Source organism: Drosophila suzukii, chromosome 2L (assembly GCF_043229965.1).
Source record: "Drosophila suzukii chromosome 2L, CBGP_Dsuzu_IsoJpt1.0, whole genome shotgun sequence".
Classification (NCBI taxonomy): Eukaryota; Metazoa; Arthropoda; class Insecta; order Diptera; family Drosophilidae; genus Drosophila; species Drosophila suzukii.
The window spans coordinates 14,552,214-14,578,700 of NC_092080.1; the positions used below are offsets into that span (position 1 = coordinate 14,552,214).

A 26,487-nucleotide genomic window follows, 5' to 3' on the forward strand; every position below is an offset into this window, starting at 1 on the left:
TTAAAAAATATTTACAAACCATTTATTTTTTAAATTGTATTTTTCTTAATAAAAATTATATACTATCGTCTGGCAAATAACGTAATATTTGGTTGTTAAAAAACTCGAAATATAATCACCATTTACTCATTTAATTTATATTATTTTAATCATTACTTATATTAAAGTCAATGGCCATAGCCGAACCGCGCCCACTTTCCAGAGCCTTTTGCATACATTGCTCTGCCCACTTGAGTTTCTCATCCTGCTCCTTAATCTTATCCACTGGGGTCCAGCTCAAATCGAATTCCAACCTGTAGCTGCCTTTAAACGTCTGGTCAACCGATAGATTCCATTCCTATAATAGAATAATAGAATATAATACAATGATTTTTCAACAGATCTTTAAAAACAAAACGTACTTCCGGTGATAGCATGCTGAAATAGTTTTGACCCGATGCCCTTTGATAAAGATGGTAGATCTGCCCGGGTTTTTTGGTGAAGTTGCAGGCCGCACTATGCAGTTCTTGGTTGAGACCGGACTCTTTTAATATATCCATGGCCTGGGCCTGAAGCATCTTGATCTATTAAAGTAGTATTAGTACTTTAAGTATAGTTAAAGACTGTAATGGACTAACCTGCTCCATTATAACCCCCAGCTTATGGCAAGTAGTGTTTTTCAATTGTTTGTCTGCATTTTGGATCTGTTGGGCCAAGGCTATGATATCCTCCTCCTGGTGCATAGAAACGCGCAATGGATCCAACTGCAATTGGGGATTCCTCTCGACCAGTTGGGCTGCAAAAATTGTATGTTAATTTTATACCACCAAGGTCTTGTATAACGTCGATTTACCCTTCTTAACAGCTGTTTGATACGTTAGTTGGTCCATTTCAGCAACCCTTTTCATCACACGCCTACGATCATAAAGTAAAACAACCAAGCAGACCTTAGTAAACAACTAAATTTAATCTATAGACGGCCAAAAACAAATTAACATGTGTTCGTGTTGTTGATATTTCAGTCTCGGCCATCGATTACACTACTGCCTATCGATTACTATCGACTGCAGCTGTAGTTTTGCACGGCCACCTTTAGAAAGAAGGAAGAAGCAGACCCAAATTGTAGTTGTATTTTTTAGTGCTAGCAAAATTGGAATTTTGGCCAATAAACTATCAAATTGTAATGTGCTTGAGAGCTTGGACGAATTGTGCGGTTTCGGCGTGTTAGAAAAGTGCGAAAAACGAATCGCGTTCGAGTGAACTATGACCCCTTTTGCTCACCGTAGCAACGGTGCCCCTGCATTTTAGCGAAAGGAAACACTAAATGCCCAATAAAAAGCGCACGCGCGCATAAAATGCACCAATAAAGGCCCGAGAACTTAAAGTTTTTCATTGCAAACAGCTGGAGCACAGCGACAGTATCACAAATTGCATTGGTAAGCCCCAAAACCAAAGCCAAAGCCGTGCCCTCAATAATAATCGCTGTTCCCGATACCCGATTTTGCATATATACTTATGTACATACAGATAAATATATATGCGATGTCAAAACGGGCGTGAGTGTGTGAGTGCTTGGACTTTCGTAAACAACACATGCGGGTCAATTCCTTGAATGACTTGGTTACTTGACCAAAAAGTGACACCAGCGCTGGGTTTTTTATCAACGGGTTGATGAGGAATCGTCATTGGATTCGGAATCCCAGGCGGTACATATGTACAAATATCCATCTGTCTTATCGGCATGCGTCATACGAGCTACTGGGCTGCACCCGCACCACAAAACCTCGGACTCCCCGGAACCGAAGCACTGTGGCGATCGGGAGGCAATACATATCTGGCATTCGAATGGCATTGGCTCCGCAGATGGACATGGATATCCCAGTACATATGGTGTCATAGAAATCTCGAGAAGCTAACAATTGCTTTTAAGTTGGCTATATCCAGTAATACACCTTTTTAAGTGGCTTCAGACCTTCAAAGATTTCCGTGGCACCTCCCCCATTATGCTCCTCTCCCCTTCCATTTTAGTCATGCGCTGACGGGGCCGCCATTTAGTTGACCCAATTATCAGCCAGGTCCCATCAAACTCCGCGTTCCGAGTAATGTCAAATGTCACATCTATGCTATCCTCCTTGCAGGAAACGGCTGAAACGGAATTACATAAAGTGAGCCAACCAAACGCCATGCGAGCCTCCATTCCGCCCGGCATTCGAGTGGTGCGCGGACCCAATTGGATCTGGTCGAATCAAGGTAAGAACGCACTCAGGCAGCCACAAGCCAACTTGTTTACCTTTACCCACCTCCAAAGGGGCGAATTAACTTGCCATCCGCTCTCTGTTTATAGATACGTGTGTTTTTGTTAGGCAGTATAGACTGAAATCGGCGTACCGTGAAGATTAGTGGGGGAAGACTATGCTACTCATAAATAAATCCGAAATTAATTTTGAAATTACCATGCTTACTCATATTTACTTGGGTTTAGATGGATCTTATCAGCTCGACAGAAAAAAAGAGGGATTAATTAGCACATTCTTGAGATAAAACTCATTCTTATGTTTGGATAATTGATATATTTTCATTTAAACATAATTTCATTAATGTAATTTAAACATAAAACACTTTTATTATAAAAGTTCAGATTGCGAGTTTATACTATAAGACTTTGATTGAATTTAAAGATAACATTTTTATAAAATTTCAAAATGCTTAATATCTATATGTAAACCAAACCTAGCATCAAAAAACAATGAATCAACGCACCACCAAATGACACTACTAAAATACCTTATCATTCGATTTTGATATCTGTAAACTGATTTGCCAAAATTTATTGGGACTCCCCAGTTGCCCCATTCGCTAGTCATTTATAAAGTTCATTATAAAATATGCTCTATTGGTGTTTAATCTTAAAATGGATGCAGACCTCCAGATCTTATTTCAATTGGCTGTTTCTAAAAGCTGATAAAACTTGGTACATATTTTGAAACTTCAAAATCCGTAAATTTTTTTATTAGCGATACGAACAAAGCTGATAAATTGTGATATAATAATTTTACAACCCATAAAGAAAGTATTCAAAAATTCTAACAAATTCAATGTAGCTCTAAATGAAAATGCGATTTTGAAGGAAATTATTTCGTGACCGATATTTACTGTATACCCGAAACTCAACTCACTTGGCATTGGCACCCGTGGAGGGTCGGCAGGGGAGGGGGGGTGGGTTTTAGGGGGCGGCGGGACGGTGGGGTGTACGTCCGTGTCCGCTTGTGTTGCTCGGGGCGTTGTTGTATGTAAAGAGGACGCGCCTCGCTATTTTTAGCAACACTCACTGCCGCAGCAGCGAAATTCTTGCGCTTACCAATTGCTTCTGCTTTCGTCGCTTCGTTTTATGGCTCATACATATATGGCGGGGATGTGCGGTTCTCGATAGTACATATACACTAAGGCACCCTACGTGGCAGGTAAACACGCCCGTAGGCAGCTGCCCACCAAACAATAATATTGCGTAGTTTTTAATTGAATTAATTGTCTTTAGCTGGAAAAAATTCATATTATATGTACTTATTACAAACAATTAGTTGGTAATGCTTTTACCATTTCAAAAGCTTGAAAAACCGCCCGCCGTATACTTGGTAATCAGATTTTAATTGAAAAAGAGTTAAACACTTTGAAAAAAGGGTCTTTATATATTCATGTTTTTTAACCATGCAATAATTATTATAATCTAATAACATTTTAATAGTTAGTTTCTTAAATGGTCCAATAATTTATAATTTCTAAAATACATCGAAAAATTTTATTTTACAATATGGCTTAGATAAATAAAAAGTACAATTTTTAAGTTTCTAATTATTTCTGGCTTTATAAACGTTGTATTCCCAAAAGCTTTGTTGATTCTATTTCTGCAACCGGATGTCAAAAAACTTCAATTTAAAATATTTCTGCGTTACTTTTAAAATGTCTTATCGCTATATTCATAATGGTCAAGAATTTGGATTCAAGATAACAAGTACGATTATATTTATCAAACACGTCAGGACTTTCATGAATCAATTTAAATGCTTAAGTGCTATCCTGTTATCTACTGTGGCTTTTAAACTCTAGTCGATATAAAAAGTGAGAAATACTGGGTGTTTATAGAAACAGTTTTTGTTGAGTAATGCTTTGAGCCTATTGGACAGGCTACAACTACAGCTGCACATGGCTGCAGTGAATGCACACATGGATTAGGTCATGGTATGTGTTCCTTCCTTCTCGAAACGCAGTTTTTCCCCTACGGCAAAAAGCCTGCAGCATGTGTTATATACATATGTCTGGCCATCGCATCAGGCGGCAAGGGCGCGTGCCATTTTGTCTCCAACCTTTTTGGAGTGTTTATTTTTAGTCACCGGGTGGGGATCGCGCGAGTTCTTAGTTCCAGCGTGCCTTTAGATTGGGGAGAATGTGGAGAGTTTATTTTTGGGCCTTGGTATTCCTTCTGCTGGGGTGCGTTGAAAATAGACATAAACAAAAGTTTTAGTTGAGAGCAGAGCCATCGGTGCCCCCATTCCTCCCCAGCCAACATCAAATGTCACCCTCTAGAGAACGTCTCCACATCCACACCCGTGTTTTGGGGTAATTATAGAGCAGCTGCACGTCCGAGTTCGAGTGCATAACAAAAATCCGCTTGGAGCCCGAGCCCGAGTCAATGATTGTGGATATTTATAGTCATGGCGCGTTGTTTATGAGGGGGAAGTGTGCGTTGCATATGTCTGATATCCACCGGATGTGGATGTGGATATGCACATAATGCAGCCCAAGGAGGAGCCTGGCTGCAGCTCTATAGATTCCCCACCACATCTCGCCAACTAACATCACATCGCTTCCAACTTTGTTTCATTGCTTACGCAACAGACGACGGAGAAGGTCACGTTGGAACCGTTTGCGAAATCGGACGCTGTGGATCGACACACTCGCCGGAAAACACCGTCGTTGTCAACTGGGATTCCGGACACCGGACCAACTACCGGGTGGGCTACCAGAACCAGTACGACTTGATAATTGTGGATAATGCTCAAGTTGGTAAGTGACAATGTGATTTTAAGGGAATTATTCTGGGAATTTAAGAACTACGTAGGAAAAATGGCAACTGATAAGTATTTATTTGCTTTTGATCGAAAATTAATAATTTTAGAGTATCAATGAGTCATAATTGGATTATTTTCTTATATTATTCGAAAGTGTAGTCCTGCAGGCTAACCTTAATTAAATTTATTTTAAAATCCACTATAAAAGATTTCTTATTTCCTTAAACCATTTTTAAATTGCTTGCATTATTTGTTCTGAAGAAGCGTAAAAAAATTCGAACTGTTTTTTCAATATAAAAAAAGGAAAGAATTAAAAATATTGTTTATCATGAAAATTCTTGAAATTCTTAAAAAACATTTTTTAACATATCTTCACTTAATTATGTATTCGCAGGAGTTCGTCACTCGAATGTCGTCTGCGATGGCTGTTCCAAGGCGGGCATCGCCGGCATAGTATTTAAGTGCGCTCAGTGTGCCAACTACCATCTGTGCGCCTACTGCTACGCGGAGGATCTGCACGACCTGGAGCACCCCTTCGTCCGCTACACCTCTCCCAATTCGCTGGGTGTGCGAGTACCGACGAGAAAGGGCTCCAAGCGCATCCAGTTGCGCGGCATCTTCGTGGGCGCCAAGGTGGTGCGTGGTCCTGACTGGGAGTGGAGCGAACAGGACGGCGGCGAGGGTAAAACGGGACGGGTAATGGAAATCCGGGGCTGGGACAACGAATCGTGTCGCAGCGTAGCCAACGTTTCGTGGGTAACCGGATCGACGAACGTCTACCGTCTGGGCCACAAGGGCAACGTGGACCTCAAGTACATAACTGCCACTTGCGGCGGTCACTACTACAAGGACCACATGCCCGTTTTGGGTCAGCCGGAGGAGTTGCAGCCGGTGGCGCCGATGGTGAAGCCAAGCTTCTCCGTGGGCGACCGCGTCAAGGTGTGCCTGGAGGTTGATGCCCTGATGAAGTTGCAGCAGGGCCACGGAGGATGGAATCCGCGCATGGTCGAGCACTTGTCCAAACTGGGCACCGTACATCGCATCACGGACAAAGGCGACATACGGTGGGTATACGCAATACTTTTACATTTATTTGAGTCTCTAACAATGGTAATCCCAACAGTGTCCAGTATGAGAACTGTCCCAATCGTTGGACCTTCCATCCCGCCGCTCTTGTAAAGGTTGTCTCTTTTCGCGTCGGTGATCTGGTCACCATTATCAATGATGCCAACAAAGTGCAGCAGCTGCAGAAGGGCCACGGCGAATGGATCGAAATCATGCGACACGTAAGTGGAGTTTTGTAAGATCCTTAAAATTATATCATTTCTAACATAAAATCCCCTTTCAGGCCCTGGGCAAAATTTGCAAGGTTGTGAAGGTGTACTCTGACGGCGATCTGCGCATCCAGCAACTAGATGACGGCTTCGAGTGGACGTTGAATCCGAAATGTGTCAAACTGGAACGGTCGCCCCTGGCAACGGCAGCTGAGCGCTCCAACAGCATGATGGACCTGAGCCACCGGCGAGCGGACCATGTGATGACACCGCTCTCGGGGCTATCGGGCAGTTCGGTTGCCGACAAGCTGGTTCGGGAGGCCGCCCAGGGCCATTTGGATTTCGTCCGCCAGTACCTGGACGTGAATCCCGGCCAGGTGGACGTAATGAGTGGTGGCAAAGCTTGTATTCAGGTTGCCTCGCACCAGGGTTACGTCGACCTTGTCAGCTACCTCATCTCCAAGGGTGCCAACGTGAATGCGGTCGACAAGGAGGGCGACTCCGCCCTGCATTACGCAGCCTTCGGCAATCAACCGGCCACGATGCGTGTGCTGTTGCAGCACGGTGCCGAGGTGAACTTCCTCAACTCGAGCCACTGCTCCGCACTGCACATCTGCGCGCACAAGAAAACGCCGCACTGCGTCCGCGAGTTGCTACAGCACAACGCCAACGTGAATATCCAGGACTCGTACGGTGATACGGCGCTCCACGATGCAATCGGCAAGGAGAACACGGAGGTCGTAGAGTTACTATGCAATGCGCCCAACCTAGACTTTACGGTGAAGAATAACCGCGGCTTCAACGTGCTCCATCATGCAGCGCTTAAGGGCAACGTGGTGGCGGCCCGGCGCATCTTGTTGCTCTCCCGCCAGCTGGTCAATGTGCGCAAGGACGATGGCTTTGCGGCCCTTCATTTGGCTGCTCTCAACGGACATGCTCAGGTGGTGGAAACGTTGGTCACCGAGGGTCAAGCGGAGTTGGATATACGCAACAATCGCCGGCAGACGCCTTTCTTGCTGGCCGTCTCCCAGGGCCATGCCGGCGTGATCGAGCGACTCGTGCGGCTCTCCTGCGACGTAAACGCCAAGGACGAAGATGGGGACAATGCCATGCACTTGTGCGTGATTAAGAAGTCCAATCTGCAGTCTGCCGCCGAACCGCACCCCGAGGAGGCACCTGAGATCCACAAGTTTTACCTGAGTCTAGTGCAGACGAGCGTTCGTGCCGAGGATCGACTGATGTACAGCATCCTGATCTATCTTTCGAGGGCCGGCTGTCGAGTGGAGCTTAACAACGCCAATGCAAGCATTTTCGAATGGATTACGGACCGCAACATCAGGCAGCTAATCTTCGGGCAGCAGGGCGAAGTGGAGTCACTGCCTAGAAACCTCCAAGCTCTGGAAATGTCCGCACCAACTGCCGCCGGCGAGGAAGTTTCTGCTGTAACAGGAGCTGAATCCAATGGAGCTGGAAATGGAAGTGTAGCAGCACCACCACCACCGCAGCGCCAGCAATTAGATCTAATGCCAAAGCCAAACGAGATACCATCGGCTGCAGCAGGTGCAGCTCCATCCACGCCCTCCGCCTCGCCGGGTGTAAAGAAACTAAACTCCGACGCAGTGCAGCAGAACGTCTCGCCGCAAGTAGCTCCGCGCAAGAAGGCGCCCAAGCCCCCGGTGACCTCATGCTCGAGCAATACGGTACTGGAGGCCGGGGCGGCAGGTCCTAGCCCTAGTCCGGTGATCGTGTCCGGTCCTCTGGAGTGCATTGTCTGTAATGAGATCCTGCAGTTGGTGCGCTTCGAGCCGTGTCAGCACCAGATCGCCTGCGAGGAGTGCGGCATCCGAATGAAGAAGTGCCTCCGCTGCGGGGTGGTCATAGAACGGCGTCTTACAGCCAGCGGCCGGATAGTGGCCCTGCCAACATCCACGTCGTCACCCAGTGATCCCACCCGCCTGCCGTCCGGGGATCTGTTGCGCTACCTGGAGAACAAGGTGCAGGAGTTTGAAGAGTCGCACTTCTGCGGCATCTGCATGGAACGAAAGCGGGATGTGGCCTTCCTCTGCGGCCACGGAGCATGCTCCCATTGTGCCGAAACGCTCCGGACGTGCCACATGTGTCGCAAGACAATACTCAAGAAGATCAACCTGTACTGAGCGGAGGATACGGAACTGGAACCGGAACCGGAAACGACAGCAGGATCAGCAGCAATTCAACCAGCAACCAAAGTGGCTTGTATATATACATACGCAAAACAAACACTGAACACACACACCCACATTGCCGTGTCATGTGCAACTCGAACTAATAATTTATTGATCACCGTCGAATTTTACGCGGATTATCAACGGCATAGTATACATAAACAAATTATTGTGCACCCTTCACGTGTCTAGTTATTAGCCTCGTTTAACCATGTCTGGTAACGATAAAAAAATAGGAAACAAACTAAAAGCATAAAGATATTTAATAGTCATTTAATTGCAAATATACAAATACAAAATTATTCAAATGAGTGGATTTTAACCAATGTTTAAGTTGGCATGGGAAACGTTTTTAACAGGTTGGTTTTTTAAGAAAGAAAATTATTTATATTTATTATTTAACTAAAGTTTTGAATCTACCAGGACCGGTTTCTCGAGTCCCTGACTAAGGTCCCTGGTAGCTACGTACATATCTATCCGAAAAAGTTAAGGACCAGATAAACTTGTAAAAGACAATCGGTTTTCTTAAAACAATCACAGAGTCTATTGAGCTGTTAAGCGAAATCACAGGGCTTGCTTTGATTGATGGTTAACTGAAAGTTAGTTCCCAGGTTAAAATGTTTGATTCTACAACAAAGTGCGATGTGAACGGTTTAATTTTGATAGTGTAAACAGCGCATGATTTTCAAATATTTAACTATCTACTTAATAAGTACTACTTATGTTTGTAAACATTTACTTTTATCACCATTGGCCTTGTCTTTAGAACTTTTGTAGATAAAGTTAAACAAATATCCAAGGTTAAACAATTCAAAGGAAAACAAAAACATCTGTCTTTATATTCTAAAAAAAAAAAACAATCGATAGCGTATGTATCTCTCTGTTATCGATAACTACAGTGAGTACGCAGCGAGAAAAAAGCAAACACGTCACAACACTTTAGCCGCAGTCCCACGCGTAACAGAGACTAGGACAAAATGGCTAAACAAGTGGCTGATTTTCAGGGCAGCAAGCTCCAGTTCTACCAGAAGGTGGCGTTGGGCATCATCCTGGGAGCCGTGCTCCTCTCCCTGCCGGCTTTGTGCGCCGGCCAGGGCAATCCCAGTTTCAAATACTCGCGGGAAGCCAACGAAAACTTCGACCCGCAGAGCGCTCCGCAGGCGGGGCACCATCATCACCACGACCATGACCATGGACACGACCATCATCATCACGACCACGATCATGGGCATCATCATCACGAGCACGATCATGATCACGGCCACGATCATGGACACCATCATCACGGGCACGGAGAAAGTCACACCAAGTCAAAGCCGGCTTTAGGCAAGCCACCAGTCACCCATACATAGAATACCCGAAATGACCCCTATTTCTTTTAGATATGAGCACCATTTGGCTGCACTCCATCGGCTCCACGCTTCTTATCAGTGCCGCTCCCTTTGTGCTGCTGTACATCATTCCCCTCGACAACAGTGAGGCAATGAAGCCGCGTCTCAAAGTTTTGCTGGCCTTCGCTTCCGGCGGCTTGCTGGGCGACGCTTTCCTGCACTTGATTCCTCATGCAACGCATCCTCATAGCCATGGAGAACATGATCACGACCACGATCACCATCATCATCATCACGAGGGCGAGGAACACGAGCACGCCCACAGTCACGACATGAGCGTTGGCCTGTGGGTCCTTGGTGGAATCATTGCCTTTTTGTCGGTGGAGAAACTTGTTCGCATCCTTAAGGGCGGTCAAGGAGGACATGGGCATAGCCATGGAGCCCCGAAGCCCAAACCAGTGGCTCCTAAAAAGAAGTCTTCCGACAAGGAAGACAGCGGAGATGGAGACAAACCTGCTAAGCCAATTAAGACCAAGTCCAAGAAACCAGAAGCCGAGCCGGAGGGCGAAGTGGAGATTTCTGGCTACTTGAACCTGGCAGCCGATTTTGCCCACAACTTTACCGACGGTCTGGCCATTGGCGCCTCATACTTGGCGGGCAACAGCATTGGTATTGTGACCACCGTCACCATTTTGCTGCACGAAGTACCCCACGAGATTGGCGACTTTGCCATTCTGATCAAGTCGGGCTGCTCCAGGCGAAAGGCAATGCTGCTGCAGCTGGTCACTGCCCTCGGAGCTCTGGCGGGCACAGCGCTGGCTCTCCTGGGAGCTGGAAGCGGAGACGGCTCCGCACCGTGGGTTCTGCCCTTCACCGCTGGCGGTTTTATCTACATCGCAACAGTGAGCGTTCTGCCAGAGCTGCTCGAGGAGTCCACCAAGCTGAAACAGTCGCTGAAGGAAATATTTGCTCTTCTCACCGGCGTAGCACTTATGATCGTCATCGCGAAGTTCGAGTAGTGTTTAATGTTCGAAAAGTTAATAAAAAAGTTATAATAGCGCGGCGATTCAAATTTCTAATATTCCAAAATTCACGCCCCGCGATTATTTCTCAATGTGATCGAGGCCGCGTTATTTAAGCCTTTACAATTTGCGCTTTACTTCGAAATTAAATTTTTATAAATAGTCAAAAATACATTGTAAAAAGAAACCTCACTTTCGCTTCTCCCCGTTGAGGGTGGTTTTTATCTCGTTCAGGCAATACTCGGCCTGCTCAACGGCATCCGGATTCTGGTGCTGCTTGCCCAACTTCCACGCCAGCCGGCAGGCGTTCTCCGCTTGCGACATCAGACCTTCTCGCAAATACACTAGGCCGAGGTTGGCCTGCAAAATACCTTCCTGTGTGGCGTCCTTCAGCTCCTTGGCCAGTTCCATGGCCTGCTCAAGGGTCTCCCTGGCCTCGGGGTACTTCTCAAGCTGCAAAACCCCTATTAATCTAAAGGAAATTGGATATCTGACATGACTTACGTTCACATACGCCACACTAATGTTGTTCAGGATGGTAACCGAGGCATCATTAACGGCGCCATAAACATCGATGAGAGTGTCGAACGCCTCCTTGAAGAGGTTTTTAGCCTCCAGATACTTGCCCTGCTTCATCAGCAGCTGGCCGAACCTGAAAAAATAGGCACACGGAAACACATTGATTGTGACTGCAATTGTGATCTGGGTGGCGGCAATGGAAACACCTTCAATACCAATTCTTTGTCAGGCCATACAGCTCCAATATGTCCTTGTCGTCGGGCATTTTCTCTAGGAGTTTGGCCAACTGTTGAAGCGTCCAGGTGAAGCCTTGAAAGCTCTTCTCCAAATCACCTTGCAGCTGGGACATGTGCGCTATTTTGGAGCTGATGTGAAGTATCTAAAGATGAAAGATATCTTAACTGGTGAAGGAGTCTAAGTGTGTCACCTACCTTGGGACTTTCTTCGGTGTGGCCGTCGGCAAAGAGGCGCTTCATCACGTCCGTGAAGATCTTCTCCGCCTTCTTGAACTGCTCCCGTTCCATGGCCAAGTTGGCCATCAGATCGAAAACATAAGTGATGCCGTCCTTGCTCTGAATATCCTGGGCCATTCGGAGGGCCAGGTGAAGCATCTGTTCGGCCTTGTCGTACTGTTCCCGCTGGATGCAGAGGATCGATCGCTTGATGGTCTTCACCAGCTTGTCCTCCGGAGTCTCCTCCTTTTCATCACCACCTCCAAACAGATTCAGTGTAAAGGCAGCGGAAAAGGCCCAAAACATTCCGCCGGAAGAGTTTGGGACGGGTTGAGCTGTCCAGGCCACTTGGTGATCCGCAGCATAGGCACACAGTGATCGTGATCCCGATTCCAACCGTTGGCTATAACTGCTCCTTTTCAGCGGAGCCATATGACAGTACTCCCTGGGATTCGGGACAAGCCGCAGCCTGCCCATGACTTGGGTCAATTTAACAATATTTTTCACAATCATATTTGTTGGGCTTATTTCATTTTTTAGCTAAAAACTATTGTATGCAGGTACTTTGCAGGTATGGTATGGAAAATTATGAAATGCAGTGCAGTGTTGCAAAGTGCGGTAGTCGAGTTTTGAAAATTCATTTTGTACCGCCCGCGAAATTATATTTATGAATGCTTAAAGTTTTTATTTAATGCTGTATGCTATTACTCGCACATGGCACTAAATAGAGGCATTTGGTAAGGTTTTAAAAAAGATTTATAGTTATTTTATATCGCTTAGAGATGATACCGGCAGGCATAACATCGATAAGGGTGATTAACGGTTATTTAATAAATACCTAAGAACTATCTATAACCAAATTTATTTAATAATTACATTTTTTATTTATAAAGATAAATTAAAATAATAAATTAGTTTTTATTATCCGCTATTCGCGTACGATACTTAACCTCAAGAAACTATCGATAACCGGCACACGGACGATAGACCGGAGCAAAGCAACCCTGCATATTGATGGCGGATTGACGCTCTTTCGTTGGCCTGGCTAAATAAATTTTCTTTATCGAGAAAAGGTGCAGGAAAGCAAGAGAAGTGATCCCGAAGACCAGTGCATTAAATAGCTGTGGGTCCGCCGGCGTTACCTACGTTTTATTTCAGATCTTTCCAGTGTCGCAGCGCGTTGCGAGCGTTTTTTGGCCAGCCATGAGACGGCGCAGCGAGCGAAAAAAGTCATCGTCGCCCGCTCCGGTGCCGGTGGCAGTGGCACGCCGAAGCCGCCGCTCCCGCAAGGTGTCCGAGAACGAGAAGACCGAGGACGAGGCCCCGGTCGCGGGCCAAAAGGACATCCCGGACACCGACGTGCCGGAATTGCCGCAAGCCTCTGTCGCGCGCGAAGAAATCAATGAGGCTCGCGCCTCCAGCGAAGAACGTGCCGGATCCGGATCGTCGCCAGTGCGCAAGAGTCGCGGAAGCCGGACGACGCCCAAGAAGCGTTCGGAGGCCAAGGGCGGCGACAAAAAGGTGGACACCATTCCTGAGGAGGAACCGGAGAACGGCCAGGATGCGGCCAAAGAAGTCGTAGAAGAGGAAAAGGCTGTGGAGCCGCCCGCGGCTCTTGAGAGCGAGTCCGAAGACATTGCCAAGAAGGAGGATCAGCTGGCTCCCGTAGAGGAATCCGAGCCAGAGGCGATTGAAGCCAAGGACAAGGAGGATGACAAAGAGGATGAAAAACAGCAGCAGCAGCAGGATGCCCCAGCTGGCGAAGATGACAGCAGCAAGCCGAGCGAGCCAGTTCAAGAGGTAAAGGTTCCTTCTCCTTCCAGTAAGGATGAGGAACATCTAAAAACGTCTAGCGATGTATTAGACATTCAGACAGAAGAGGTCGAGGAAAGGGACGAAGAAGCCCCTGCTCCTGCGGAACGCAGGGAGTCCAAAAAGAAGCACAAGGAACCGAAACAGGAACAGCAGGACGCGGAGGAGGAGGAGCAGAAGGAGAACCGAAAACAGCAGAAGGAGAAAGCAGAAGATACTCAGGACGAACCAGCAGATCTTCCCAACGACAAGCACGAGGCACCTGTAAATAGCAGCGCAAGCAACACCACAACCGCTCCAGTTCTTCAACAACAGCGATCGGTGCGGAAGCGCAAGTGGCTGACGAATAAAAAGTCCTCAGACCGCGCCCCGCCCGTGCTTGCCATTTCGACGGATTCCCTAAAGAACATAATAGCCGATGTGGTGCAGCCGGTGCCTCTAAGCGATGTGCAACTCGATTCCTCTTCGGAAGAGGAGGGTCTGGTCACCAGCGATCGCGACTCTGAGCGTTCCGCTTCGCCGGCGTCCGCCTCCGAGGGGAGAAAGGATCGCGACATCGAGGCCATTACCGTCACCACCACCAATACCGGCGCAGAAGCGCCGACAGATAAGGAAGACAAGGGAGTTGAGGCCACGGGTCGGACCACTCCGACGGCAGCCACAGACACGGTGTCGGCACAGGGCGCCCTGAGCAAAGCCACAGTCGCGACAGCCGCACCACACATTGTCCGTGATCCTAGTCCTGCGCGAAACCGCGCCAGCCACGTGCTTTACATCACCAATTTGGTGCGCCCCTTCACAGTGTTGCAGTTGAAAGGACTGCTGGCGCGGACGGGAAAGATAGTCGAGGAAGATGGTTTCTGGATAGATCGCATCAAGTCTAAGTGCTTTGTTGCCTACTCCACTGAAGAGTAAGTATTGTACTTAAAAGAATTACGTAGAGTAAGACATGTAGCGTAAACTATCAGGATGTGGATGTTTTCTACATCATATCTCGAATTAAAGCAATTAAATGTAGTGCACAATGTGTCTATGGAATTTTGCTTAACAAATTCACAATAACAGTTGCCTTATATTTTTTATTTATATATAAATTTTTTATTTATTTTAATTTTAATTGATAACAATATTTTTCGTTTTACCTTTTAAGCGAGGCTATTGAAACCCGCCATGCCCTGCACGGAGTTCGCTGGCCTGTCTCGAATCCCAAATGTTTAAACGTCGATTTCGGCAGTCGCACAGACATGGATCGTGCAATACTATCAACGAAGGACGAGGCTCCCAGGTATGGCCAGGAAAACACTAGAGATAACCAGCAGGCGGGCAATGCTTGGTCCCGATTAGAAGCATCTGACAAAAAGGTAATGGATTATTGTCATAGCAACATAGCAAAGCAGCTAATTTGTTTTTTTTTTGTACAGCCTGTGCGCCCGGTACGCGAATGGGATGTGGGCAAAAAGGAGCCGATTGACCACGACAAATCCAGTAACGACAGACGTCGAGGGAGCAAGGATCGACTGGACTCGAGATCTCGGGACGCGGATCGCGCCGGACAGGACCGCAAACGTTCCAGGGACAGGGAGGGCCGAGGACGCGAACGGGAACGAGAGCGCAACGATCGCAATGCACACGCAAGAAGTCGCAGTGGATCACCAGGTAATACGAATAAAGATAGCTTGAAGTTAAGATTATTACATGTTAATTTACATGAATAGTGTCCAAATCCAAGAGGAAGGAGAATGAACCGCCTATCAGGCTATTAGATGACTTATTTCGAAAGACTAAAGTTTCGCCCTGTATCTACTGGCTGCCGCTAACGCCGGAAGCGGTAAGTAAACATTAAGAAGCAAATATATTTAAAACCTAAAATATTAAATGTCTTTATTCAGATCGCAGAAAAGGAGGCAATACGTCAGAAACGCATCGAGGAGAATAATCTGCGCATCAAAGAGCGGGAGGAGCGGCAAAAGGAGCGTGAGAAGGAACGTGACCGCCAACGGGACACGCGTCGCAATCGTTCCAATGAACGGCGACGATCCCGCAGTCGCGAGCGGGAGCGACGACGTTACTAGGCGGAGGCTTGAGATTGAGCAAATAAATGTTGAAAATATCTCAAAAACTAACGTCAACATCCAAAAAACAAAACCTAAAATGATAAAACAGCAACTAAAACTTCTGCAGGGTCCCATCATCACCCGAATATTTTCTAATTTTCGAGCGTTTTGCGTTCCCAAAATACCAACGTTGTAATATTCAACTTGAAGTGAACGAACGCACTTCGATTTGAATATTTCCGCCAACGTCCCATACATTTTCTAATTTTGAGATTTCAAACTCTCTTTTCTCAGTTATTTTTCTCATTGTTGTTGTTCATATATATATACCGCATATATATTTCCATATATATATATATAACCTGATTTGATTTCTTTCCTCAAATGTAGCATTTTACAGCGCCTAACGTCACCTCACCCCAAAAACAGCCACAGCAACGCCAGAAAAGCGACCGGCATCAGCATCAACGCGTTGGAAACTTACCATCGGAATCTAGAAACTCTTGCAGCAAGTTACCATGCTTACATCTTTATATTAAACAAACAGAAAATAATTGATTGATTATTTGTAAAATCAATATTTCTTAAAATTTTAATGAACTTAGAAATACAATTTACCAACAGTCGGCAAACTTGTGACAATGCCAAAACCATAAATGTGTTTTAAATGTCTGAGAAATAAACTTTAATTCCGCTCGACTCACAAAAAATCGTATTTTTGTAAAATAAAAAAGAATTTATTCTTGAATTTCATATACAAATTAAATAAATTTAAAACTTAACTACTACCGATGCCAGCGCCACGGCAAGTAGCGGATGGTAGCGGTACTAATGACCATGCCAAGGCCTGTTTAGCTTAGTCATTACTTTTAAAATAAAATTCCAAATGCTACGATTCTCAACATTTATTTATGTAATTAGCAATAAAATCCATTTTAATTTATTTTTTACTTTCCGACGAATATAATATAACCTTTTACTCTACGAGTAACGGGTATAATGACCAACCTGCAAAAAAATTAAAAGCCATTACCAGAATCCCGCTATCATAAACGTATCGATAGTGGATGTTAACAAAATATCGATATAGCTTATGAAAATGTGTCACTTGTGTCATCGATGAGTTTTAATTTTTATTAACATTAATTTAGTGAAAAAATGTGGTCCGACACAATATTAATTGTATTTATATCGGTGTGCACCGCCTTCCTGGGCGAAGGTGAGTGAAAACACCGTTAATTTATTCAAATTAACCCTTTGCTGCCTTCAGGTCTCACCTGGGTGCTGGTTTACCGGACGGAGAAGTACCAAAAGCTGAAAACCGAGGTGGAAAAACAGAGCAAAAAGCGTAAGTCGGTCAAATGGTCTATAAAAAGGTCACGAGGTAACCCGCATTTTGTTGTGAATTTCAGTGGAGCGCCGCAAGGAGATCCATGGGGATTCTCTAGACAAGGCGGTGAAGAAGAAGATCGAGCGGGATGAGGAGAAACTGAAGAACAACAACCGCGATCTGTCGTTAGTCAAGATGAAGTCCATGTTTGCCACGGGTTTCGCCTTCACCGCCTTGCTTAGCATGTTCAATAGCATCTTCGACGGCCGTGTCGTTGCCCAGCTGCCATTCACGCCCATCTCCTGGATCCAGGGTCTGAGCCACAGGAATCTTTCCGGCGATGACTACACGGACTGCTCCTTCATCTTCCTCTACATTCTGTGTACCATGTCCATTCGCCAGAACATTCAGAAGCTTCTGGGCTTTGCTCCATCGCGCGCCGCCAGTAAACAGGGCGTAGGTCTCTTTGGTCCCGCTCCCGGCCAGTTCAAATAGTTCAAATTCACACATTAAATTAGCTGCATTTAGTTTATAATGCACCATCAAGAAACCTAGCTTAACACATTATTAAACTCGTACATGGGTTGGTCCACAATCAGCCTGTCGAAGCTCAGACGCGAGAGATCGATGGTCCGAAACTGGCCATCCATTACCAACTCGGATATGGCTCGACCGATAGCAAGGGATTGCTGGACTCCGTGCCCGCTAAACCCGGTAGCTATATACAGATTATGGTAGTACGGATGGGCTCCCAAAATGCCGTTCTCGTCGTAGATGTTCTGATCGTAGCTGCCCGTCCAGCTATCCAGCACTTGGGCCTCTCCAAGGGCGGGGACTCGCTCTGCCAACTTGGGTCTGATGTGCTGATCAAAGAACTGCGCATCCGCCGCTGGGACATTGCTCTCCTCAGTGGAATCCTGTCCGCATATGTAGTTGCCGTTTAGTCCATCTCTACGGATAAAGATTCCCGTGGGATCAATGGTCATGGGCATCGACATTCCAGGTGCACTTTGAGCCTGCGAATTTATGGCGTACATGTGCCGCTTGCGTGCATCGATAGGCAGCGGAACCTGCAGCATTCCCGGACCCACACCTATCTTCGCCAATCGTGCCACCTGTCCGGAACTGACGCCGGCTGCTATCACACACAGAGCAAACTTGCATGTGCGGCTCGTGCCATCGGGCAGTTGGATGACCGCCTTGTCCAGGCCCGTGTAGTTTCCTTCGTTGGACCCTGCGTCTCCGACCACAGATATGTCTGTTTGTGACTTGAATTCAAAGTCCACCACCTGGCCACTAAGGAAATGAGCTCCGTAGCCGCTGGCAGAGCGACGAAGGTTGCTAAGCAGGGCCAAAGGATTGAACCAGCCCTCCTTCTCCAGTCCAATGCAGCCCAAGGCGATGCCGCTAGTGTTCAGCCAGGGAAACCTGGCTGCCAGTCGATCCGCCGTGAGGAGTTCGTTCCGGGCACCCAGTTCGTTTTGCAGCTGGGAGGAGCGCATCAGGCTTTCGGCGTGCTCTTCGCCGGCGAGCATTAGGTGGCCATAGGGTGTGAACTGGAGGGGCACATCCTGGCCAAAGTGTTGCTTGGCGCCCCGCAAGAATTCAGCGGCAAAGAGAGACATTTGGATGTTTTCGGGCAGCGAAAACTGCTGGCAAAGACCGCCCACAGAAACGCGGGTGGCAGACTGGGCGTACTGTAAGAAGCAGAAAGGTGAGTGATATATTTATACATGCATTAAAGGCTTCACTTACTGTATCATCCTTTTCCACCACCACCACATTGAGGCCATCGCGGGCCTTCTCCTTCAGCCAGTAGGCGATGGAGCTGCCTACTCCTCCGCCGCCAATTATGAGCACATCGCAGTGGGTCTGGAAATCATCTGGCACTGTTGGATCCCTTGTCTTCTCTCCGGTAAACTGGAACTTGCTTTGGGTGGGGATACGATCCTCCTCGGTTTCCGTTTCCTTTGGCAGAAAGAAGTCTTTCACTTTGCGCATATCGTTGCCGAGCAAACGAAGGGTTCGTCTTATGGGGTGCCGATCATCTTCGCCGGATTTGTCGCCGCCGGATGATCCACTTCCATTGCTAGCTGCTCCGGCCGAGTAATTTCGGCGCTGCAGAAGTCTCACTGCATGTCTGTACCGCAACATTTCAGCCTATATCTACAATAACTTAATTCATAATCTTTGCCGAATTTTAAGTGTTATTTTGTAACAGTGATAACGTGCGAAGTGATGTATCGGGCTATCGATTCCGATATAAAAAAAAGCTTGCCGGCATTTTTATTTGGTTAAATGCAATAAATGTCAAAATGCCTTAACACAGTAATAAATAATCTTTGATAATGGTTAAACCATAATAATATTACGAACTCAATGAAAAATATATTAATTCGTTTAATAGATGCCTGAACTTTCTTGCAGTGTATTATTAAGCACCAGCAATCGATATATCTAAATCGATAAGCTTAGCAGAGCTGTTAACCAACTGCACTTTCCAACACTTTCTGTGAGCCGAAAAAGAAGAAGAAGCAACATTACTAGGCATTTTTGATTTGGATTGGGATTGAAAAAACAAAAGAAAAGTCGGCCATAACTGTGACATTAGCAAATTAAGAGTTCTACAACATGACCAACGCAACGGACATCGGTGCCCACGACGTGGAGATGGAGGTGGATCCCACCGCCGAGACGCTGGCGGACGAGAAGAAGAACCAAGATGTGGCCGCAGTGCAAGAGATTCGCGAGCAGATTCGCCAGATTGAGAAGGGGGTGGCCTCCAAGGAGTCGCGGTGAGTGTTCAGCGCTTCAAATTCCCGCCCAGCATTCATGGTATCTTTCTCACCCCCGACAGCTTCATCCTCCGCGTCCTTCGCAATTTGCCCAACACCCGCCGCAAGCTGAACGGCGTCGTCTTCCGGAATCTGGCCCAGAGTATTTATCCTGCTGGTGCCGATCGTGAGGCCGCCGTGGCTCTAATGCCTGCCGTGGAGAAGGACGCCACCGAGCTGCCCGATGTGCCCAAGAAGCAAGTGGCCAGCAAGGCCCCAATTGCTGAGGTCGACGCGTACTTCTACCTACTCCTGCTGGTCAAGTTGATCGACGCCAGCGACTTAAAGCGCGCCGGAACCTGCGCCGATGCTCTGATGGCCAAAATCTCCATCCAGAACCGCCGCACCCTGGATCTGATTGGAGCCAAGTCCTATTTCTACTTCTCTCGAGTGGCAGAGCTGAAGAACTCTCTGGAGGGCATCCGCGCCTTCCTGCACGCCCGCCTGCGCACGGCTACGCTGCGTAACGATTTCGAAGGCCAGGCGGTGCTGATAAACTGTCTGCTGCGTAACTATCTGCACTACGCTCTATACGATCAGGCCGACAAGCTGGTGAAGAAGTCCGTGTACCCAGAGTCGGCCAGCAACAACGAGTGGGCCCGCTTCCTCTACTATTTGGGTCGCATCAAGGCCGCCAAACTGGAGTACAGCGATGCCCACAAGCATCTGGTCCAGGCGCTGCGCAAATCGCCACAACACGCGGCCATTGGCTTCCGCCAGACGGTGCAAAAGCTAATCATCGTCGTGGAGCTGCTGCTGGGCAACATCCCGGAGCGTGTGGTGTTCCGGCAGGCCGGTCTGCGCCAGTCTCTGGGCGCATATTTCCAGCTCACGCAAGCCGTGCGTCTGGGCAACCTGAAACGCTTCGGCGACGTGGTATCCCAGTACGGACCCAAGTTCCAACTGGACCACACGTTCACTCTGATTATTCGTCTGCGCCACAATGTGATCAAGACGGCTATCCGGTCTATTGGTCTTTCGTACTCGCGCATCTCGCCGCAGGACATTGCCAAGCGACTGATGCTGGACTCGGCCGAGGATGCTGAGTTCATCGTTTCGAAGGCTATACGGGATGGAGTGATTGAGGCCACACTGGACCCGGCCCAGAACTACATGCGTAGCAAGGAGAGCACCGATATCTACAGCACCCGGGAGCCGCAGCTGGCCTTCCACGAGCGCATCTCGTTCTGCCTCAACCTGCACAACCAGAGTGTGAAGGCCATGCGCTATCCCCCAAAGTCCTACGGCAAGGATCTGGAGAGCGCCGAGGAGCGACGCGAGCGTGAGCAACAGGACCTCGAGCTGGCCAAGGAGATGGCTGAGGACGATGAGGATGGTTTCTAAGCTGCTGCAGCAATTGAATTTGTATTTGCATTCATTTTTTATAGAAACCTAATCCGGAATTAAATAAGGTTTAAAATTATAAGCAAGGCGCAAAACAGGTTTCCTGATTTATCGGCTATATCATTTTATCCGTCCTTTCAGTTATTTAGCTTGATAGAAAATGTTCTACACAAATCAAGTGGAATATAAATTTGAAAATTACACCTATCTGGCAGCCCTAGCGCGCTTAATCAAAAAAGTCTGGCAATATAGCAGTTTTAAATATTTTTAAAATAACCGAGTTGCTATATTAAGGAGTAGTTATAAACAAGCAGACCCATTTATTGATTTGTCATATTTGTCGTAAAATAGAAATAAGCGTTTGAAAACGAATTTAACAAAACGCACATTTTTTACGTGGAGTATTTCGGCGACTGCTACGCACGACCACACTGGCGCAAACAACACAACAGAAGCCACGGTCACACCGAGCCAAAGTGGAAGGGAAAATTTTTGACAAAAAGTGCACACAATGAAAACCAGAGTGCGCACGCTTTGAATGCCTAAATCCGCGATTCCGCCCACGCTGACGTATCATAAATTGTCGCCGAAAGCAGCGGACGCGCGCGTTGCAAGGAATCTCGCGGAAATTGCAGAATTTTTGGCAGCGGCGAGTAGTCTCCGTCTCCCCCGAATAACAGCGGCCGAACAGCGAGTGTTTGCGAAGGAGCGAGTGCTGGCCAATGTGGTGCAGCCCCCCCCGTCACCCGCCGCCCGCGCACCCCCTACCCCGCTAACGCGCAAAATATACGCGACTAGTTGTAGTTGTGGGCAGCAGAAAAGCAGCAGAGAAACAGCAGCAGAAGCAGCAGATCGGCTCTGCCTTTGTGGGCAGATTAGTGGCGAAAAAGCGTGCGAAAAGGCAATTAGCAGCGCCCCGGGAAGCTGGGCCGGTGTCCAGGAGCGGATCCACCAGCCAGCCCTCGACGATTCCGGCTGTGATGCAGCAGCTGCTGCCACCTAACGAGATTCTGGACGCCTTTTGCACCCACCACACGTAACTAGAGCACTCACACCGACGCGTGCACACATACACACCGACAAAACACGGGCCAAGTGGCGAACGGGCACACTAGCGTGTGGCCATTGATGCAGTGCAGCCGCTTGCAGGGATTCGGGATCGGTAGGTGAAAACTGGGACTGGAACAGGGATAAACGTGGAGATGATTTGCAAACAGGACGTGCTGCTGTGGTTTGAGAAACTCGAGAGCTACCATCGGATCGAAACGATGTACGCCCTGCTCACCGCCTGCCTGCCATTCGAGTTGCGCTTCCTGGGCACGCTGCTGGAGGAGCAGGGCAGGTGCGACTCGGAGACGCTGCGCGGCATGGAGCTGCGGGCGAACAATCCGCACGAGCTGGCCGCCGACATGGTCAACTGCCAGAAGGGCGACCCCACCGACCGGAAGATCCGGCGCAAGATGGCCCTGTATCTGGCGCTGATTCGCGCCTGCAACCGGAACTGCGTTAGTGAGATCTACCGCACTCTGGAATGCTGGGGAGAGTGTGATTTTGGCTGTATCAACGATCAGGACACGCTTTTGGAGCTGCTGCTCGTATACACGATGGCAGCCATCCACCCGGTGTTCTCCATGGAGGAGCAGAAGAAAATCTTCGGCATACTGGCCAAGATCAAGGAGAATAAGCTGGTGTCAGAGCGATTTGTGCCGCAGATGCAAGCACAAACACAGACGCCGGCGCCCCAGCATCCGCACCCGCCGTCCCCTCATGACCTGATCCTTCAGCAACCGCCGCATGTGATCCACCAGATGACAGGACCACAGCAGCCGCCACCTCATCCACAGCATCACCAGATGGTGCAAATGTTGCAGACGCCGCAAGGCAACATCCCATTGATCTTTCCCCAGCACTTTCCCAAGGTGAGTCCTTTGACAAAAACCCACAAAAGGCAGATTAACTTTTTCGTTCGATCTACAGATTTTGAACAGCTCTGATGGGACGCACCAGATCAGTGTCGACGGCATGACACATCAGATGTGCATGCAGCCGAACATCACCATTCCAGGGGACACGAGTGCCATCATCGGTCACCAGAACACGGGGTGGACGATGCGCCACTACGTCCCACAACCGCCCCACCAACAACCCGCTCTGCAGCAGCAGCAGCCGCAGAGTCTGGACCATCAAGTGCCACCGGCCAGTTCGCCCATGCTGAGCCAGCAGTCATCGCCTTCGAGCAGTCGCACCACGAGTCCCCAGCGGGACCGTTCCCTCATCAACGTTCCACTGCAGGCGCAGCATCAGCAGCAGCAGCCGATGAGGAGCATGTCGCAGCGACTGGCGGGTCAGAAGAATGCGCGTCGTCCTTCGGCGGAGACAACGCCGCCGCCCACCTCTATTGGCGGCGAGCAGCAACATGAAGTAATTATCAGACAACTTAAGTACTAGTCTTATTTGCGATACAGCTATGATATCACAAAACTTACAGGAATCACAACTATTTAGTATAATAATTATCGACTTAGTAGAACTTCTGTTATTTCCTCCTGAAGTCAATATGAATACAATTCTTAAAAAAGTTTATAAACACTACATACTAAAACACTTACAAATTGCCACTTATTTAAGACAAGTAACAGCGAGCATTACTAAAGTAATTATAATAATTTTTACAGAGTATCAACGATGGCGGAAGCAGCAATTCCAGTGGAACCAGCCTGCACAGCATCATTCGTAACGGTTTCCCGCGTCCAGGACACCACCATCGAGTCAAGGCGAACACTTTCATACCACAGCACCAGCAGCAGCAGCACTTTCAAAACCCCAACTACAATATGAACGTTATGATGCAGAGTATGAACTTGACCGACGATGGTAGCGGTGGCATGATGGGCATGAACTCCACCAAGAGTGCAGCCACCACGGGAAGCGAATCGGGCAGCTCGAATGGATCTTGTGGCGACCTGTCGCCCTCGGAGACGCCGACGCCCACGCAGCTCTCACTGCCATTGCACAGTTCAGTGGATGCGGGCATGGGCATGATCACTACGGTACTGCCCACCGGCCTGGGCGGCTATCAGCCGAAGCAGCACCACCTTAGCTACAAGCAGCAGCAGCAACTCAACTTGCATCAGCGGCTAAACGGACGCAATGGGATGGATAAGAGCTATCAGCAAGTGTACACAACGGGCACGCAAAGTATCGTCAGCGATGCGCAGACTATCAGTAGCGGCAGCCTACAGCAACAGCAGCAGCTCATCAGCCAGTCCCCGGTGACCACTCCGACGTCAACGGTGCTCCTCCAGACGCAACAACCACCGCCCACAGCCTACAACACGAGCTATCCATATCACCAGCGAGGACCCCCGCCGCCACAGCAGATATTCCAGGCGCACAGTGCGCCGCCGCCGCAGACGGTACGCGGTGGCTTCCGTTATCCGATGGGTCCGCCGCACAACGGTGAGCTCATCTACCCGGCCTTCCCCACGAGCCTGGCCTTCCTGCCGATGACGGCGGGCGGCACTCCCACGGCGGTGACGCCGCCCCAGCTGCAGAACCCGGCGGCCGTGGTCAGCACGAACGCGTTAACCGTGCAGACGGTACCCACGCCTCAGCCGCAACAGGTTCCCAGCACGACGCCGTACAGCGCGCTCACCGTCTGCCCCATAACGGGAGCGGGCGGTGGCGGGAACGGTCAGAAGGTCATCTCCTGCTATAACTGCGGATCGCAGACGCACAGCGGTCGCGAGTGTCAGGAGGCGTCCATGGAGGATGTGACGCGGAGTGCCAGCTACAAGTTGGACTACTCGGAGACAAGCATGGACACCAACTCCACGGGCGACCACCACAAGGATGTGGGCGGTATGCAGATCAGTTCGGCGACGACTGCGGGGACGGTGGCCAGTACGGGGAAATAATACGGAGGGTCCATATGTTCACTTACATATATGGAAATATAATTACTGCTATATTAATGATTATGCATAATCCTTACCTACTTATACGATTTACCATTTATTATGATTGTGTAGTGCGGAAATCAAATTTCTCGCCTTTGCCACGTCTCTTAGTTCGGTAAGCCTCTCAATTCGCGTTAATTCGATTCGAGGATCGGCAGGCGGCTGCCTAAGTCTTGACAACCCTTATCCGTAAATAAGAATGATTTAGATGCGCCCTGCCCTGCCACAAACCACACCCACACACATAGTCGATAACGAATTTTAGTCATATGCCACTCTTAATATTTCTACGTTAAGTTGATTGTACAACAGCAATAAGTAATTATCCTAATCCGCGTTCCGTACACTCACTCACACGGGCAGATGTTACAAATGCCACGATCGAATTAAGCTAAAGAACCATTACGTACGCCATTACGCGACCACGATGGGGCGTAACCAAACCGTAAACGTAACGAAGGAGATGAAGTACCCTAGGAAAACAGAACACACGTAGCATACGGAATACCTAGCAAATATATAAAAATTGATTATGTGTATAAACAAACGAGCGTAGCAGCACAATGTGCATAGTTAACCGATTTCTTATTCCAACCAAACCTTCTGATTTATTACCACCTTACTCTAGTTACTGATCCTTCATCTATTTATTTGCAGCTCCTTTGTTTAAACATGTATTTTAGCAATGTTTTTTTTGTACTTTATATAAATACCAACATACTTATATACATATATATATATAACTATTATTTTAAAGCAAACAATCGTATATGATACACTCTTATGTGGATAGGGCGTACATTATTGCTAAGCACTCTGTCTAATTATTATTATTATTTTATGTACTCACAACTTGACCCCCGATGGGCAACTGTATATGTATGAACTGGCCAAGTTATAGAAAATAACCGTTAAGGTCACGCCAAAACCCGCCCACGGTTGACCACAAAATACAATTGCCTGCCCTTAGTTTCTGATGTATAGACGTTGTTAAAAATTTTGTAAAGTCAGCAGGCGAACTGCAAGACAATGAAAAGAGAAGCAAATGATTTACATGAAATACACACTTTTCTGAGTTTGCTGCTAATGCGTAGGCATGACAAAACAATTATTATATTTCATTGAAATAATAAAATCAAATTGTTTCTAAAATTCGAGTAACAAACAAAGCTACAAAGTCAACTGCCTTTATTTCTTGCGCTCCACTTTATACTATTTTCAGTCGATCTTCTACAATATCTCTTCACAGCAGGAGCGCGATGTGCAACAGAGGCGAAAGAGATTTGCCGGCGCTCTTAGCACGGATT

General features: G+C 47.7%; 9 protein-coding genes across 11 annotated transcripts; 6 read left to right on the forward strand and 3 right to left on the reverse strand.

Annotated features, from left to right (window-relative positions):
• Positions 1-63: 63 nt before the first annotated feature.
• On the reverse strand, positions 64-1,006 carry LOC108020976 (uncharacterized protein C1orf50 homolog). The gene is made up of 4 exons (XM_017089426.4): positions 833-1,006; positions 618-775; positions 402-563; positions 64-337 (listed from the first exon to the last, which is right to left on the reverse strand). The coding sequence occupies exons 1-4, from the start codon at positions 885-887 to the stop codon at positions 146-148; spliced, it is 567 nt and encodes a 188-aa protein (XP_016944915.3). The 5' UTR covers positions 888-1,006; the 3' UTR covers positions 64-145.
• A 73-nt stretch (positions 1,007-1,079) lies between these two features.
• Positions 1,080-8,825, forward strand: mib2 (mind bomb 2). The gene is made up of 6 exons (XM_017089425.4): positions 1,080-1,415; positions 2,118-2,229; positions 4,873-5,040; positions 5,440-6,109; positions 6,169-6,331; positions 6,394-8,825. The coding sequence occupies exons 2-6, from the start codon at positions 2,163-2,165 to the stop codon at positions 8,473-8,475; spliced, it is 3,150 nt and encodes a 1,049-aa protein (XP_016944914.2). The 5' UTR covers positions 1,080-1,415; positions 2,118-2,162; the 3' UTR covers positions 8,476-8,825.
• Positions 8,826-9,418: 593 nt separating this feature from the next.
• Positions 9,419-11,068, forward strand: Catsup (Catecholamines up). Its single transcript, XM_017089899.4, has 2 exons — positions 9,419-9,849; positions 9,906-11,068. Exons 1-2 carry the CDS (start codon positions 9,501-9,503, stop codon positions 10,871-10,873), a joined length of 1,317 nt encoding a protein of 438 aa, XP_016945388.3. The 5' UTR covers positions 9,419-9,500; the 3' UTR covers positions 10,874-11,068.
• Ttc19 (tetratricopeptide repeat domain 19) lies at positions 10,985-12,438 on the reverse strand. Of its 2 annotated transcripts, XM_017089901.4 has the most exons (4): positions 11,827-12,436; positions 11,611-11,774; positions 11,381-11,528; positions 10,985-11,329 (listed from the first exon to the last, which is right to left on the reverse strand). In XM_017089901.4, exons 1-4 carry the CDS (start codon positions 12,358-12,360, stop codon positions 11,066-11,068), a joined length of 1,110 nt encoding a protein of 369 aa, XP_016945390.3. In that variant the 5' UTR covers positions 12,361-12,436; the 3' UTR covers positions 10,985-11,065. The 2 variants fall into 2 exon arrangements, with proteins under 2 accessions (XP_016945390.3, XP_016945391.3); XM_017089902.4 differs by lacking the exon at positions 10,985-11,329 and having other exon boundaries at positions 11,399-11,528; positions 11,602-11,774; positions 11,827-12,438.
• Positions 12,439-12,835: 397 nt separating this feature from the next.
• Acn (apoptotic chromatin condensation inducer acinus) lies at positions 12,836-16,370 on the forward strand. Of its 2 annotated transcripts, XM_017089867.4 has the most exons (6): positions 12,836-12,920; positions 13,006-14,570; positions 14,810-15,020; positions 15,081-15,315; positions 15,375-15,487; positions 15,549-16,370. In XM_017089867.4, exons 2-6 carry the CDS (start codon positions 13,051-13,053, stop codon positions 15,729-15,731), a joined length of 2,262 nt encoding a protein of 753 aa, XP_016945356.3. In that variant the 5' UTR covers positions 12,836-12,920; positions 13,006-13,050; the 3' UTR covers positions 15,732-16,370. The 2 variants fall into 2 exon arrangements, with proteins under 2 accessions (XP_016945356.3, XP_065725073.2); XM_065869001.2 differs by having other exon boundaries at positions 12,854-14,570.
• A 407-nt stretch (positions 16,371-16,777) lies between these two features.
• LOC108021198 (calcium load-activated calcium channel) lies at positions 16,778-17,597 on the forward strand. Its single transcript, XM_017089787.4, has 3 exons — positions 16,778-16,932; positions 16,984-17,061; positions 17,126-17,597. Exons 1-3 carry the CDS (start codon positions 16,872-16,874, stop codon positions 17,536-17,538), a joined length of 552 nt encoding a protein of 183 aa, XP_016945276.1. The 5' UTR covers positions 16,778-16,871; the 3' UTR covers positions 17,539-17,597.
• On the reverse strand, positions 17,558-19,279 carry l(2)37Bb (lethal (2) 37Bb). The gene is made up of 2 exons (XM_017089785.4): positions 18,799-19,279; positions 17,558-18,740 (listed from the first exon to the last, which is right to left on the reverse strand). The coding sequence occupies exons 1-2, from the start codon at positions 19,195-19,197 to the stop codon at positions 17,595-17,597; spliced, it is 1,545 nt and encodes a 514-aa protein (XP_016945274.3). The 5' UTR covers positions 19,198-19,279; the 3' UTR covers positions 17,558-17,594.
• A 265-nt stretch (positions 19,280-19,544) lies between these two features.
• Positions 19,545-21,303, forward strand: Rpn3 (regulatory particle non-ATPase 3). Its single transcript, XM_017089786.4, has 2 exons — positions 19,545-19,838; positions 19,901-21,303. Exons 1-2 carry the CDS (start codon positions 19,675-19,677, stop codon positions 21,219-21,221), a joined length of 1,485 nt encoding a protein of 494 aa, XP_016945275.3. The 5' UTR covers positions 19,545-19,674; the 3' UTR covers positions 21,222-21,303.
• Positions 21,304-21,649: 346 nt separating this feature from the next.
• LOC108013718 (zinc finger CCHC domain-containing protein 2) lies at positions 21,650-26,347 on the forward strand. Its single transcript, XM_036822780.3, has 3 exons — positions 21,650-23,140; positions 23,199-23,642; positions 23,897-26,347. The coding sequence occupies exons 1-3, from the start codon at positions 22,424-22,426 to the stop codon at positions 25,136-25,138; spliced, it is 2,403 nt and encodes an 800-aa protein (XP_036678675.2). The 5' UTR covers positions 21,650-22,423; the 3' UTR covers positions 25,139-26,347.
• The last annotated feature ends 140 nt before the right edge of the window (positions 26,348-26,487 follow it).

What these genes read in the sequence shown, in the direction of transcription:
- LOC108020976 (XM_017089426.4), bottom strand. Translation starts at nt 887, where the DNA reads ATGAAAAGGGTTGCTGAAATGGACCAACTAACGTATCAAACAGCTGTT. An exon ending in TCAAACAGCTGTTAAGAAGG is followed by an intron (nt 776 to 832) that starts GTAAATCGACGT and finishes CAATTTTTGCAG; the next exon opens with CCCAACTGGTCGAGAGGAAT. An exon ending in TCAGCATGCTATCACCGGAA is followed by an intron (nt 338 to 401) that starts GTACGTTTTGTT and finishes ATTCTATTATAG; the next exon opens with GAATGGAATCTATCGGTTGA.
- LOC108013718 (XM_036822780.3), top strand. Translation starts at nt 22,424, where the DNA reads ATGATTTGCAAACAGGACGTGCTGCTGTGGTTTGAGAAACTCGAGAGC. An exon ending in TTCCCCAGCACTTTCCCAAG is followed by an intron (nt 23,141 to 23,198) that starts GTGAGTCCTTTG and finishes TTCGATCTACAG; the next exon opens with ATTTTGAACAGCTCTGATGG. An exon ending in GCGGCGAGCAGCAACATGAA is followed by an intron (nt 23,643 to 23,896) that starts GTAATTATCAGA and finishes TAATTTTTACAG; the next exon opens with AGTATCAACGATGGCGGAAG.
- Rpn3 (XM_017089786.4), top strand. Translation starts at nt 19,675, where the DNA reads ATGACCAACGCAACGGACATCGGTGCCCACGACGTGGAGATGGAGGTG. An exon ending in GTGGCCTCCAAGGAGTCGCG is followed by an intron (nt 19,839 to 19,900) that starts GTGAGTGTTCAG and finishes CACCCCCGACAG; the next exon opens with CTTCATCCTCCGCGTCCTTC.
- Catsup (XM_017089899.4), top strand. Translation starts at nt 9,501, where the DNA reads ATGGCTAAACAAGTGGCTGATTTTCAGGGCAGCAAGCTCCAGTTCTAC. An exon ending in CAAGTCAAAGCCGGCTTTAG is followed by an intron (nt 9,850 to 9,905) that starts GCAAGCCACCAG and finishes TATTTCTTTTAG; the next exon opens with ATATGAGCACCATTTGGCTG.
- mib2 (XM_017089425.4), top strand. Translation starts at nt 2,163, where the DNA reads ATGCGAGCCTCCATTCCGCCCGGCATTCGAGTGGTGCGCGGACCCAAT. An exon ending in ACGGACAAAGGCGACATACG is followed by an intron (nt 6,110 to 6,168) that starts GTGGGTATACGC and finishes TAATCCCAACAG; the next exon opens with TGTCCAGTATGAGAACTGTC. An exon ending in GGATCGAAATCATGCGACAC is followed by an intron (nt 6,332 to 6,393) that starts GTAAGTGGAGTT and finishes ATCCCCTTTCAG; the next exon opens with GCCCTGGGCAAAATTTGCAA.
- Acn (XM_017089867.4), top strand. Translation starts at nt 13,051, where the DNA reads ATGAGACGGCGCAGCGAGCGAAAAAAGTCATCGTCGCCCGCTCCGGTG. An exon ending in AAGTCGCAGTGGATCACCAG is followed by an intron (nt 15,316 to 15,374) that starts GTAATACGAATA and finishes TTACATGAATAG; the next exon opens with TGTCCAAATCCAAGAGGAAG. An exon ending in TGCCGCTAACGCCGGAAGCG is followed by an intron (nt 15,488 to 15,548) that starts GTAAGTAAACAT and finishes GTCTTTATTCAG; the next exon opens with ATCGCAGAAAAGGAGGCAAT.
- LOC108021198 (XM_017089787.4), top strand. Translation starts at nt 16,872, where the DNA reads ATGTGGTCCGACACAATATTAATTGTATTTATATCGGTGTGCACCGCC. An exon ending in CACCGCCTTCCTGGGCGAAG is followed by an intron (nt 16,933 to 16,983) that starts GTGAGTGAAAAC and finishes TGCTGCCTTCAG; the next exon opens with GTCTCACCTGGGTGCTGGTT. An exon ending in GGAAAAACAGAGCAAAAAGC is followed by an intron (nt 17,062 to 17,125) that starts GTAAGTCGGTCA and finishes TGTGAATTTCAG; the next exon opens with TGGAGCGCCGCAAGGAGATC.
- Ttc19 (XM_017089901.4), bottom strand. Translation starts at nt 12,360, where the DNA reads ATGATTGTGAAAAATATTGTTAAATTGACCCAAGTCATGGGCAGGCTG. An exon ending in ACACCGAAGAAAGTCCCAAG is followed by an intron (nt 11,775 to 11,826) that starts GTAGGTGACACA and finishes TTTCATCTTTAG; the next exon opens with ATACTTCACATCAGCTCCAA. An exon ending in TTAGTGTGGCGTATGTGAAC is followed by an intron (nt 11,330 to 11,380) that starts GTAAGTCATGTC and finishes GGGGTTTTGCAG; the next exon opens with CTTGAGAAGTACCCCGAGGC.